The 14,219-nt window shown below is 50.2% G+C and overlaps 1 protein-coding gene across 1 annotated transcript in view; it reads right to left on the bottom strand.

The window, feature by feature from the left end:
• STIL (STIL centriolar assembly protein) overlaps nt 1-14,219 on the bottom strand; it is a 396,689-nt gene that overhangs the window by 123,840 nt on the left and 258,630 nt on the right. The window contains exon 13 of the mRNA XM_078671518.1: nt 345-495. Coding sequence (XP_078527644.1) covers nt 345-495 — 151 coding nt within the window. The remainder of the gene's footprint in view (nt 1-344; nt 496-14,219) is intronic.

Genomic DNA, 14,219 nt, shown 5'->3' with positions numbered 1-14,219 from the left:
AATGGCTAAGCTCCTGAATTTTTCAAACCGATTGGTGGAGAGACCAGAATCCCTTTCGATGATACAGCTAGAAAAATGTACTACCCATTTGGTGACAGCTGTTGAAAGAGTTCCATGGAATCAGATAACAATGGAATAAGTTACATTTGGACTACATTTTGGACTTTTCTTTGACCTTGATCCACCTGAAAATTGAGGTGTAGACCGTCAATTGTAGTTATTATAGTCACACAAAAAAAGAAATATAGAAATAAAAAATAATTAAAAAAAAACACATTAAGGATAAAAGCATCTGGCTGTTAAGCTCAAACTGCAGAATCGAAATAAAACGATGAAACATTTACCTGTGCTTACTGCAATGCTAACACTTTTTGTCATTTGCAGCCCCGCAGTAGACTGCGTTTCCATGGCAATAAATTCCACTTGTCTCTGTGCTGGTGTATTTGTGCTTGTGGAAGAGGATTGCAGAGCTTGTGCCTCTAGCAAACGCTGAATCTGATTAAATGCAAAAGGAAATTGTGAACATTTTAAGTAATTTAATCACCAGATGTATTTCCATTAGTGAGGCATACGATAATGAAGAGTTTAGCCATAAGATGCAGTATTTTATACAATGATTCTGGGCTACTAGTTAGAGCTCTCCTAATTACAACAGATGGTGCCATGTTCAGTTGTAATAGGAAATTGACCAGATCCTGTAGACTCTGTCGTAAGATGTCCCACACAAGGGTTTACCCACTCCCGTGTCCAGACACTAAAGAATCGTCTGCTTTTGAGTTGATGCATATTATTGACATCAATAATTAGGATTATTGACTGAAGTGCCATTGCTACTATGTGGGTAAAGTACATAATTCCTACCACTACATCAAGTGTTCTGAACCTTTAACACTACACATAAATTCTACAAGTAATTTACTCAATGTAGTGAGAGGCACAGCTCCTCCTGCAGATTTCCTTTCCTCTGAGTGCCCAAAGTTAGAGCGGGCAGGTGGGGGACACTGGGTCAGTTTAAATGTGGTGACGGTGGGTTGAGAGGCATGAGGGGATGGAGTTGGAAAGAGAGTGAATGTAGCAATCTGGCTCTTTGTACAATATATCATGAATCTGATATGCTGTGTAAAGAGTCCAGGGGTTCCCTTATGAATGGACAGGGGCTTGCTCTGCAATTCCCAAGTGCTCTATTAGGGGTAACGTGGTCCAGCAGCCTTAGGCTTAACACAAAGGAGTGCAAGACATTTGCAACTACGCACAATGACCAATGACACACACAACTCAAGAAGAACTACACCAATTTATAAAAAACATGTGCAATGCAATCGGTCTCGCATTTGTGAAAGTTAAAGCTATTGGGGTTCTAAATGATATTGTTTTTTACTTCTGTTTTTTGTTTGTAGTGGATGTACTTTGTAGTGGAAGTATGTGGTTTAAATTGTAATTCTTAGTTGTGGAATTGTGTGGTGCATAGGGTATTTGTGTATTGGAATAAGTGGTATGATGAATCGAAAGGGGTGAGAGGTTTGTAAAATAGAAAGTAAGATTGAGAGTGATAGGTTGTTTGTGTATGAAGTGGTGAACGAACTGCAGACAGAGTAGTAGACAGAGCGTGTAAGAAAGAAAGAAGGGGAGAGAAAGTTACAGATGCATAAAGAGGCTGAGCTTGTATAGCAACAAGACACTGAAAGAAGTGGAGGAGTGTGTGTTTGCGGTTTGGATTATTTTTTTAAACTTTATGGTAAAGAAACTGCTGAAAGCCTTGAAGTGAAATAATAGGAGAAATGCTGGATCAGGTGTTTGTGCAAAATGGAATTATGTGGATAGTAATTATGTGGTATTAAGTTAGTGGACTTAAGTGTAGTGGTATTTTGTGTCGAGGAGTGGCATGTATTGAGTGGCGTGGTGTTGAATTATCTGACATTATGTGGAATTTTGTGGGGTGAATTGGATGCGTGTGGTGCGGAGTGGAAATTTGTGCTGTGGAATGGAATTGTGGGGAGTTGAATTGTGTTGCATGGAATTGTGTGGCATTGAGTGAAATTATGTTGAGAGGAATTATGTTGCATAATCTACAGTGTATTTATGTGGAGTGCTGCTATGTGGCATGAGGTACATTTATGTGTGGTGTAATTATGTGATGTGGAGTGCAATTATGTTGAATGTTATTGTGTGGCGTCAAGCATAATTTTACACCCTGTTGAAACATCTTTTCTAGCACTTACCAAACTTGTACCAGAGCTGACAATGCTGCACATGTCCTTTGTGTGAGGATCGCTTGCATTGCTGCAGTGCTGTAGCAGTTTTATGTGTGGGCAGCTGCAGTGCAGCGCTGCACAAGTTACTACTTGTGTAACGATATATCTGTAAGAGACATTAGTTGGTGATAGATTCCTTACCTTAGAATATCCCCAGGCGTCAGACTGGATCTGGAAATTTTTGCGTAGCAGTACCCTTGCGCGGTAGGCGTCGTCTGCGGCTCCGCGTCCGTCGTCGTGGGCGCCGTGATGACGTCGTCGGAGTACTTAGACGCCGCATCCGCGTGCTGACGTCAGTTCTTAGACACAGCTTTTCCGCGCCAGAAACGCAGAGCTATGCCAAAAACCAACACTGGTGCCATGAAACTAGGGCCCTGAAAGGGGATGTCCTTTACCCTAGATATCGGTTCGCAGAACGGGGAGGATGGGTGGGTCGGTAAGGAATCTATCACTAACTAATGTCTCTTACAGATATATCGTTACACAAGTAGTAACTTGTGCATCTGAAAGAGACACGTTAGTGATAGATTCCTTACCTTAGAATAGATACCCTAGCAATACCAACCCCAGTGGTGGGTCTGGGAACCAATAATCACACCAGAAAGTCCTGGAGGACGGAACGGCCAAAGAAGCCATCCCTCCGGACTTGACTGTCCAGGGAGTAGTGCCTTGCAAACGTGTGCAGCGAGGCCCACGTAGCCGCCTGGCAAATGTCCTGCAAGGGCACTCCCCGGCCCAGGGCAGTTGTAGTCGCCGTGGCTCGGGTGGAGTGAGCCCGCAATCCAACAGGGGGCTCCTTTTTAGCCAAGGAGTAACATGCCTGGATACACAAGATGATCCACCGAGAGATGGTCCTCTTGTGCACCGCTTTCCCCTTCTTAGCGCCCACGTAACCAACAAAGAGTTGGTCATCCACCCGGAACTGGCGTGTGCGATCCAAATAGAATGAAAGCGCACGTTTTGGGTCCAGACGGTGGAGCCGCTCTTCCTCTTTAGAGGGATGCGGTGGCGGGAAGAAGGTGGACAAGGTGATAGACTGCCCGATGTGGAAGGCCGTGACAACCTTGGGCAGGAAAGATGGCTTAGTACGCAATACAACCTTGTCCGGATGGACAGAAAGGAAGGGAGGAGTACAAGAAAGAGCATGGAGCTCACTCACTCTCCTGGCAGAGGTGATGGCAACCAGGAAAGCGGTCTTCAGAGTAAGAAGGCGGAGAGGACAGTTGTGAAGTGGCTCAAAGGGAGCGCACATCAGAAATGTAAGAACAAGGTTCAAGTCGTACTGAGGCATCACAAACGGAACAGGAGGAAACGTGTGCATGATGCCCTTCAGAAAGCGATTTACAATAGGGGACTTGAACAAGAAGGTTGATCAGGCAGCCTTAGAAAGGCTGAAAGGGCAGAAAGGTAGCCCTTGATAGTGCCCAGAGCAGAGCCCTGCTGGGCAAGAGAAAGAAGGAAGAGAAGAACCTCAGAGAGAGGGGCAGAAAGAGGATCCACAGCCTTTGCTGTGCACCATGCCACAAATCTGTTCCACCTGCAGGCGTATACCGACTTAGTGTAGAGACGCCTGGCTGCCAGAATGACGTTACAGACTTCAGGAGGCAAGTCAAATGGCCTCAACTGTCGCCGCTCAATCGCCAAGCATGGAGGTGGAGACTGGACAGGTTCGGGTGGAGGACCGTCCCCTGCTGCTGCGACAAAAGGTCCTCCCGAAGAGGCAGACGAACCGGGAGATCGACTGACATACTGAGTAGCTCTGGATACCAGTACCTTCGCCGCCAGTCCGGAGCCACAAGGATGACTTGGGCCCGGTCGCGCTTGATCTTATTCAGCACTCTGGGCAGAAGTGGTATAGGCGGAAAGGCGTATAACAGACCGCAACTCCACTCGCAACGAAAAGCGTCTCCGAGCGAGTGCCGCCTTGGAAATTCCAACGTGCAGAATTGATGACATTGCGCGTTCTCTTCGGTGGCGAATAGATCTAACCAAGGCTCTCCCCATCGCTGAAAGAGGCCTCGCGCCACGTCCGAGTTCAGACGCCATTCGTGATCCATCATGCACCGACGGCTAAGCTCGTCAACCCTGGCGTTCAGAGAACCTGCCAGGTGTTGAGCCACCAGGGTCACGCCCTGGCGTTCCAGCCGCTGCCAGAGACGCAGAGCCTCCTGGCAAAGGGTTCACGACCCCACCCCGCCCTGTTTGTTGCAGTACCACATGGCGGTGGTGTTGTCCGTGAACACCTGCACTACACTGCCCCGGACAGAGGGGAGGAATGCCTTCAGTGCTAGACTAATCGCCCGCATCTCCAAAAGGTTGATGTGGAGCCGGGCCTCCGCCGGAGACCAGAGGCCTCTGATCTCCGCCTCTCCCATGTGGTCCCCCAACCCTGGAGGGACGCGTCCGTCACAACTACGTGCTCCGGTTGGGGTAGGGAGAGGGATCTGCCGCTGACCCAATCGCGGTCCGTGAGCCACCACTGCAGCTGTCTCGCAGTGCCCTCCGAGATCAGGACGTGGTCGGACAGGTTGCCCTGATGCTGGGCCCTCTGAAACTTTAGGTCCCACTGCAGAGCCCGCATCCGCCACCTGGCGTGATGCACCAGTAAGATGCAGGAGGCCATCAGCCCCAGAAGCCGCAGCGTCAACCTGACCGAGACCCAGGATAAAGGCTGAAAGAGTGGAATCAGAGCCTGAATATCCTTGACCCGCTGTTCGGGAGGATAAACCCGAAACCGCGGCGAGTCTAGAACCGCTCCGATGAAGAGGAGCTTCTGAGAGGGACACAGGTGTGACTTCGGCACATTGATGGAGAACCCCAGCAGGTGCAGGAGGTCGGCCGTAGTCTGGAGGTGGCTGACGACTGTCTGGGGCGAGCCCGCCTTCAACAACCAGTCGTCGAGGTAGGGGAAGACTGAAACCCCTAACCTGCGCAGATAAGCTGCGACTACCGCCATCACTTTCGTTAACACCCGTGGTGCGCTGGTAAGGCCGAAGGGGAGCACGGTAAACTGAAAGTGCTCGTGGCCTACCGTGAACCGTAGGTAACGCCGGTGGGCCGGCACGACGGGGATGTGAAAATAAGCGTCCTGCAGATCCAACGCTACCATCCAGTCTCCTGGGTCTAGGGCAGCCAAAACCTGAGACAGGGTCAGCAGTTTGAACTTCTCCTTCCGGATGGTGATGGCGAACCCTGCCCCCCACTGGCGTCACATGGGCCGAAAAGCACGGACTAGGAGGGTTTTGAGGCAGATGCTGCGGGGGAAGGTGTGGACTGACCTCGCCGTTGTCCCCGACCGCCGCCACAGCGGTTTCCACGGCCGCCACCGCGTTGGGTATTACCCTGCGGAGCATGGCTGGCAGCACGTGTGGGTACACCCCTTCCGTGGCCACGAAAAGAGTGAAAGGCAGCCGATTGCTGGCACGGGGCCGAGAGGCCCAAGTACGTGGCCGTAGCCCTGGAGTCCTTAAAGCGCGCAAGCGCATGGTCTGCCTTGTCGCCAAAAAGGCGACGGCCATCAAACGGCATGTCAATCAGTGTGTTTTGGACATCGGCCGAAAAGTTGGCGGACCTCAACCGGGCGTGGCGTCTGACCGCCACCGTCGTTGCCATCGCTCTACCTAGTGAGTCGGTGGTATCCAGCCCACACCGGATAGAAAATCTGGCTGCATCCCGGCTGTGAGAAGTTGGCCTGATATATGATGCTCACTAGATCTAGTGATCACCTTGTATCAGTCCAAACAACCCTTATGGTGATTGGTTGTAAGTCAACCTTATAGACCAGCTATCCTAATGGTAGCATGGACAAAGCAGTCTTAGGCTAAACTCTTTTGGCATGTGAAGCCAGCTGTTTTACCACAATATAACCCCATGAACATCAGATGACAGGACACCACACAGGTTGTTATGAAAATAAACAGTATATTTATTAATAACAAACACCTCTGAACTCTTTATGAGGTCAGAGGGCTAAGCACATGACAATCTCTTAGGAAAAATACGATAAGTTGCACAAAATTACAATGGTGCCCTAGGGGCACGGTAAACCATATACTAAGTAAATGGAACGTGAAAGTCGATAGAAGGAGTGGAGCTGTCCAGAGGCTGTAGGATCGCTGGGACTACGCTATCCTAACCTTGGGTAAGTAATAGGAGGCCCACGGAACGCGTGTGCAGAGTGTGAACTCACACGCGAGATGCGTAACAACGTCTATGGACAGTACAGTTCAAGAAAAAGGTAAGTACGGACAATCCTGACTAGTTAGGACTAAAACGACTGTGGAACTGGACACTAGGAGAGTCAATCTAGCCTTGAGCACCGAAATGCTCTTGTTACCTCACCCACGGGCTGCGGTGCAAAGGTGCAAAGTCGTGTCGGGTTCCGGCGTTGAAGTCTATGGAGCCTGGAGGAAAAGATGCTGCAGGCGACTAGGAGGAAGATGTCCGGTGTGATCCAAGGGTGGATCAGAGATGCTGAAGACCTGAAAGCAGAGGGGACAATGTTCACAGTCACTAGCCAGTGACTGGAGTGGAACCAGGAAGGAACCAGATGTCATCGTCGCGATCAAGTGAAGAGTGGACGCTTGACTCTGCAGCCACGTGGACCAGGAGGTGTCTTCGACGACCAGGATGGAGGCACGAGCTGTCCCACGCAGGCTCTCGCTGTCGACGGTGTCTGTTCCGGATTCGGCGTCAACAGGCCACGTTGTGAGTGGAAAAGGCGTCTGGTGCGGACTAGGAGAGTCCGTGGTGCCCCTCTTTTGGAAGGGAGCAAGGGCCAGTATGGAGCAACCAGATCAGCAGTGAAGATTTCAAGGTTCGTCGTCTAGGAGGCCACTAGCCAGCCGGCAAGCGACCAGACAAAGCGTCGAGCAGCAAACAAGCAGAAGGGCCCCACGCAGATCTTGTGGAAGCTGGAGGGCTGATCTTCGTGCAGGGGCTGCTCGGGACTGGGGCTTCTCAATCCCCAAAGCACTTGGTCGAGTTTACCTCGGGAGTCGTGCTGGAAGCGAAGTGCAGTTTCTTTCAAGATGGCCGGTCCCACGTGTCTCGTCGCACCCACGGGTCTCAGCTTTGCTGCAGATGTGAGTTGAGGTCGGAGAGGTCTGGGAATCCGGGTCTCGTCGGGCTCTGAAGTCTGGATCCTCGAGGGAAGACGACAAAGTGAAGCCGCTGGACGCTTGATGGTGCCTGCAATTGCAGAGTAGTTCAGGATTAATCTAATTTGGAATGGGACCAGCTCCTACCTTTATCCTGCTAAAGGGGGCTGTACTGGTGACTAGGTCCCTCCCCTGGACCAGGAAGGGGGGTGGTTACACCCCCTATCCTTTGTCCGGTTTCGCGCCAGAGCTGGAGTGCCCCAGCAACTGGTTTGAACCGGTGTATGCACAGGGCACCTTGTGTGCTCCAGGCATGTCTCATTCCTTTCAGGCCTCCCTACCTCAATACACAAAATCCTGTCTGGGGTGGTGCTAGCACCTCCCAAGGCAGGAAACCCTTTGTCCAGGCCTCCCTCGCTGGAAGGACTCCCAGCAGCAGGAGGTCAGACTTGTGTCTGTGGTGGCAGCATCCATTTTGTGATGCCAAGGCTCGAGTTAACTTTAACCGGGGTTCACAGTTACATACATGTCGTGCCCCTCTAGAAGGGTGGAATGCTACCCCCGTCGCCAGAATTGGCGAGGGGGTAGTATTCCAACTCGTATGACACGTTACTCGACATGTTTTGATAATGTTATACCAGAGTTAGCATTTAACCGCGAGGTTGATAATGCACTTAAGAGTATATGGTATAGCGTTATCATGGAACAGCTATTAGGACTTGGTTCCGCAAGCTGCAGACGGGCTCAGCTCATGCCAGAGCACCATCTCACATACTTCCAAGCACTCTGCCTTCAGGATTGATAAGGCCTGCCATAGGAGTGACTGATAGGAATATATGTGTCCATTTTAGGGTTAGATATAGGTATACTATATCTATAGCAAAGGGTGATTACACCACCTTGCCCCAGCTGTCTTGCAGCCAGTTGTGTCAGTTTTAGATGGCCAGCCAGGGGTGGCATAATACATGCTTCAGCCCCTGGTAGGCCCTGGGTACACCTATGCCCTGGATACCTAAGGTACACTGTACAGGGACTGATAAGGTGGCCCAGTACCAATTGGTAAATGCACCTAAAGTACATGGTTGTCAATTTAGAGAGAGAACAGCTAGGCTGTGGGTCTGATTAGCAGGCCCACAGCCAGGGAAAGTCGTAAACCAGTGAAGCAAAAAGCAAAAATCTGGGGTGACCATAGGATTGCAGACCCCACTCTCCTACACCGGCCCACCACAAGGGCTTGGCCGAGTTTGGCCCGTACCTCCAACGGACACTCTGGCAGCACTTCTGCAACCGTATCCCACAGAGAGTGGGTGTAGCGGCCCAAGAGGCATGCGGTGTTGGAAGACCGCAGTCCCAGACTAAGGAAGGAGAAGATCTTTTTACCGTACTGCTCGTCCCTCTTGGATTCCCTGTCCGGCGGAGCCGACGGGAATGCGGTCTGGGAATTGGAAGCCTGGATGACCAGGCTCTCGGGGGTGGGGTGGGTGGACAGGAAACATGGGTCGCCCGGGGCCGGGCGGTGGCGTCTGGCCACGTTCCATTCTATGGGCGAACCCGTAGCGGGCCTGGACGAAGTGCCCAAAAGAACATCGGATAAGGCCTCATTAAAGGGCAGCAGAGGCTCGGCCGAGCTTGACTGCGGTTTAAGGACCTCAGTGAGGAGGTTAGTCCTCGCGGCCGCGACGGGGAGCTCAAGGCCCAAGGCCTTGGCTGCCCTCATCAGCACCACACTGTAGGTTGCCCCCGCCTCCGACGCAACGGTAGGAGGTGAGACAAAACCAGTGTCCGGTGAGGTGTCCAGACCACTGGCATCCCCAAGTCCACCTGTCCAGTCCTCTTGAGACTGACACTCTCTGGTCAGAGGGTCCTCAGACCCCTCCCAACACTCCTCATCACCCATCTCCTGATAATCAGGGTTGTCAATGGATGGGTCCGGCTCATAGAAGTTAAACTCCCCAAACGGCGTCGAATGCGGCGCCCAGCGGTGCCGGGTCGAGGGAGGCATCGGGGATGGCGCCGCCCGAGGACGGCGCCGGAGGTGACACCTGACGGCCCGACACCGGCGGTGAGGATCCGTGACCGACATCGTGCGGTCGCAATCCTTGCAGCGCTTTAATCCAGGCATCCCTATGGCACCGATCGGAGTCGTACGACTTCGAAAAGATGATCAAAATGATCCAAAAAGTTAGTCAAAAAGTGACTAAAAGTACTGCTTTTTCCAGATCTGCACTTGCTGGCGCGGAAAAAAAAAGAACTGACGTCAGCACGCGGAGCCAGCGTCTAAGTACTCCGACGACATCACGGGGGCCACGACGCCGACGACGGACGCGGAGCCGCAGAAGACGCCTACCGACGCGCAAGGGTACTGCTACGCAAAAATTTCCGGATCCAGTCTGACGCCTGGGGATATTCTAAGGTAAGGAATCTATCACTAACGTGTCTCTTTCAGATGCAGACGTTTTAGGTGCAGGAAGTTTGCACTGCTGCTGAGCTGTAGCGATTTTGTGTGTCAGCAGCTGCACTGCAGCAGTTTTATGTGCCGTTCTGTTGGTCGCTGTTTTCTCCCCGTTCCACCGCAGCGTGTGCTGTTTGAGTGGAGGGAGTTCAAACGCGTACTGGTACTCCTCACTTCCGGTTGCATGCCTAGTGGTGGCCATCTTGGCTGTGTGTCGGTCTAGTCTTCCCCTGGCTGGTTGACATTTAACTATAAAAAAGGGATAGAGCCAACGAACAGCGGGCGCGCCGCTGTCGCTCCCAAGGCGCGCCCAAGGCAAGACCGTCTGCGCCCAACAGGGACCAGGAGCCATGACCCCTGGTCCAAACAGCGCACTAAGACCATGCTACTCCATTAGACAATTAATGGCTTACCTTAATCCACCGCTCCCAGACTGCACCCTATTACATCTTGAGGGGGGCAGAAATGTTCATGCTGTGGCTTCTCTTTCAGTATTACCCCGGGCTGTAAATTTACTCCAGTGGTCATCAAACACAAAACTCACCCCCGTAACTATGTTGCACTAGAAAACAGAGTTTTTTCCTTAGAACTAACTGTCGATCCCTTCCCAAGCATTTAGCTGACATTTTTGATCTTTTGGTCAATGATCAATCAGATGCCATATTTCTTACGGAGACATGGCTGCATGAGAGCTCCGGCCCTGATGTTGCGGCTGCTCTGCCGCCCAACTACGCCACAGTTAGGAAAGATAGGAGCCCCAAAATAGGTGGGGGCATTGCCATCATATTTAAGAAAGATTACCAGTGTAAATTTGGAGACTTACCACTTAGGAATTGTGAGGCAGCATTATTTAAGTTGGCCGTGACCCCGAAGTTTACCTTCTCTGGGATACTATTGTACCGCCCCCCCCCCCAGGCCGGCCCGCGCCTTTGGCCTCCTTGTTTCCTGGTCTGATAACCCCTTTGCTTAGCAGTACTGGTAATTTCTCTATTTTGGATGATCTTAACTTGCACCTGGAGGTTCTACTCTTATTTCTGATTTAGCAGCCTTGAACATTGATTTACATAATTCTGGCCCCACACATATGAGGGCCATTAATTAGATCTCATCTTTTCCAGCTTATCTAGCATTCACTGCTCTCAAGCACTTCTTTTATGCTGGTCTGACCACTTTATTACGGGCTTTCATCTGGAATCTCCAGCAAGCTCTGGGACTGCTAACCACATCATTAGGAAACCAACAAGGACTTGGAAAAAGCTAGATGTGATTGTGTTGAATAAGATTTTATCCTCTAACACGCCAGTTTCTAAACAAATGGTGTGCACTCACTGGGGTATCATACAAAAGTGGCTTCTCGATGCAATTGATACCCGTCTCCCTCTATCCCATTAACAATCATCGTCCTCCAGCGCCCTGGTTCACTGAAAACTCAAAATAGGGAAGGCCAAATGTAAGGCGCTGGAAAGGCACTGGAGGAGGAACTGTGGACTCCAAAACTTCATATAAAAGGGAAAAAAAGGAATATCAATCTTTGCAGATCTGCTCGTGTGAAGCATGGATCGGCACCTATTTCTGGTGCTCTGAACTTCTCCAAAACACTATTCATTGTGGTCAAGGAGCTTACAGGCTCCGAAACTAAATCTAGGCCCCCTTCACTAAACAACCGGCAATGCCAAGATCTGGCTAATTTCTTTCTCCAGAAAATAGAGAAAATATACTCGGAAATAGTGAGCTTACAGCACAACAGTCCCCCTTCACTGCAAACTACAAATGCCCCACAGTCAGCATTAACACTGTTTTCAGTTGACAATACCCACCTTGACCAGGATAGGGAGCCTTATGTACCCATAAACAAACTGGCATTTTGGCCCCTATTAAACATAGACTCTTTAAAATGTCTCCTAGACAGCGTTAAATCGGGATCATCCAGGTACCCACTCCCTATCTCTGTGCTCAAGCAGCTGGAGCCACCATCTTTGCTTGTTATTATGGACCCTCTGAATGCCTCCTTGCAGGAAGCTAAAGTTCCACCACATGTTATGGTGCACCCCCTTCCGAAGCAGGCCAACGTGGATCCCGATTTGCCTTCTAATTACCAGCCTATTTCTTTGTTACCAGTCTTTTCCCAGATTTTGGAAAAGCACATCTATGCACAGCTGTCCAGCTTTGTAGAACAAAAAGGGGGTAGTGATAGACGAAGCATCTGAATCAATCAAACACTCACACCCAGCCAAAAGATCTGGGTTTAATCCATCATCGTTCTTTAGCCCACTCTGCCACCCCAGTTCAGACATGGCCATATGCAAATCAGTCTGACCCTGTGCCTCATGGGAACAGACCAGCCCGAACTGCCAAACCATGCCTTCCCTGGACCGGAAACAAGCTTCCTAGGACCGGTTTCTGGCATTACAGCCGTCTTCAGCCAGGCTTGCTTGAATCCAGTGGCAAAGTGAGCAAGGGACTCACGTCTGAGCATACCCTGCCAACTTATGGCGAACAAAGCGGTACCAAAAGGGGGTGGTGATAGACGGAGCATCTGAACCAATCAAACACTCACACCCAGTCAACAGATCTGGGTTTAATCCATCACCGTTCTTTAGCCCACTCTGCCACCCCAGTTCAGACATGGCCATATACCAATCAGTCTGATCCTGTGCCTCATGGGAACAGTCCAGCCCGAACTGCCAAGCCATGCCACATGTTTTACCATTCTGAATTCGCTAAAAAAAGATCATTCGGATGCTGTCGGAGCCTGCCCAGAGAACAGTAGTCCAGGCACTTGTCACCTCAAGACTGGACTACGGTAACATTCTTTACCTGGGGGCCAATAAGGAGGTGACTCGTATGCTGCAGATGGTTCAGAACTCTGCTGCAAGACACCTTTGCCGGGTTCCCAGAGCTATCTCTGTTTCCGGTCACCTGCAGGACCTGCACTGGCTCAGGGTTGAGAACCGTATTAAGTTCAAAGCCTTGAACTACATGTTCAAAATCAAAACAGTTGTGGCCTCTCAGTCTCTGCAGTCTCTAGTTAGTCCCTATGTGCCACCTCGTTGCCTTCGCTCATCTACCCAAGGGAAATTCATTGTGCCTAGAGTCAAACTTTCCCAGATGGGTGGACGATCGTTTGCATACCTCGTCCCTCCCTATGAAACTCCCTCCCCACCCCAATTCGAAATGAAACGGTGTATGTCCAATTCCGCAAATCCTTAAAAACCTGGCTTTTTAACCAATAATCATTAAGCTGCTATTCATTCCTCAATCTGGCCGGCGCCGGGAAACCCTTTTTGGGTAGCTGTTGCGCCTTACAAATTAAATGAATAATAATAATAATAATAATAATGTGCGGGAAGCTTGCACTGCGGCTGAGCTGTAGTGATTTATGTGCAGGAACCTGGCACTGCGGCTGAGCTGTAGTGATTTATGTGCAGGAAGCTTGTAGTACTACTGAGCTGTAGTGCTTTATGTGCGGGAAGCTGCATTGAATGTGCATTTGCAAAACATGATGATGAGAGGAATTCCCGGAGCTAGAATAACTGTGCACCATGGAATTTAGGTTGTCATTAGGCGCAACATGGAGTGAACTGACATGCAGTTGAAAGTGTCAGGGTGAGGGGCAATGAGTAACACCAAGTGCAACTTGGTTAGGAAGTGAATTTGGCTCTGGTGAAAACTGCAGCAGTACATAGAGATATTAACCTCCAGTGCTCTTAAGAGAGCAGTTCGCTTGTCAGCAAGTCATGTAAATCGCATCTATGCAGCAGAGTAATAGAAAAGAGAGCAGGCAAGATGGCATAGCTTCAATGTAACCACCAAAAGCAGGCTTCTCGTTGCAAAACTACAGACATGCTGGCGAGGGGTCAGAAACGTGCATCAGCATTGCTGCCAACAACAGGGTGCAAACTGGCAAGAAAGGCAGGAATGAGTGAGCATAGCGGGAAACTGCATCCAGTGGTACCAAATATACGCTGAGTAAAGAAAATCCCAAAAGTAGCAGTCTCCGCACCAGTACAGCTACAACAAGCAGGCTAGAGAGACTAGTAGAGGTTACTCAGAACCAATACCTTCAGCATATGTACGATCATTCTGGTGTGCGTTATCAATGCATATAGGTTGCTACAAATATTCCCTTATTGGCTACGAACAGTCCTATTACACACAAGCAGAAGAACAGTAGTTATCCTTATTGTGAAAATAATTCTCACATAGCTGCTCAGTGTTCAACCCTAGTGTGAGGGTCTCTGGTTCCCTTCCCACTACGCAGGAGCATTCCACTGGCAGGGTCTCTAAGCCCCCTCACCCACATAAGGTGGGCTACGGAGTCTGGGAATTTAATACTGCAGAGCTGGAAACACGCGCTGAAGTTTATACTTCCAAGGGATTCTGAGCTCTGAAGAGGCGCTTTGGGCATGCGCAGAA

Source organism: Lissotriton helveticus, chromosome 1_2 (genome assembly GCF_964261635.1).
Source record: "Lissotriton helveticus chromosome 1_2, aLisHel1.1, whole genome shotgun sequence".
NCBI lineage: Eukaryota > Metazoa > Chordata > Amphibia > Caudata > Salamandridae > Lissotriton > Lissotriton helveticus.
The sequence above is the reverse complement of the archived record's forward strand: the minus strand, read 5'-3'. Positions and strand labels throughout refer to the sequence as shown.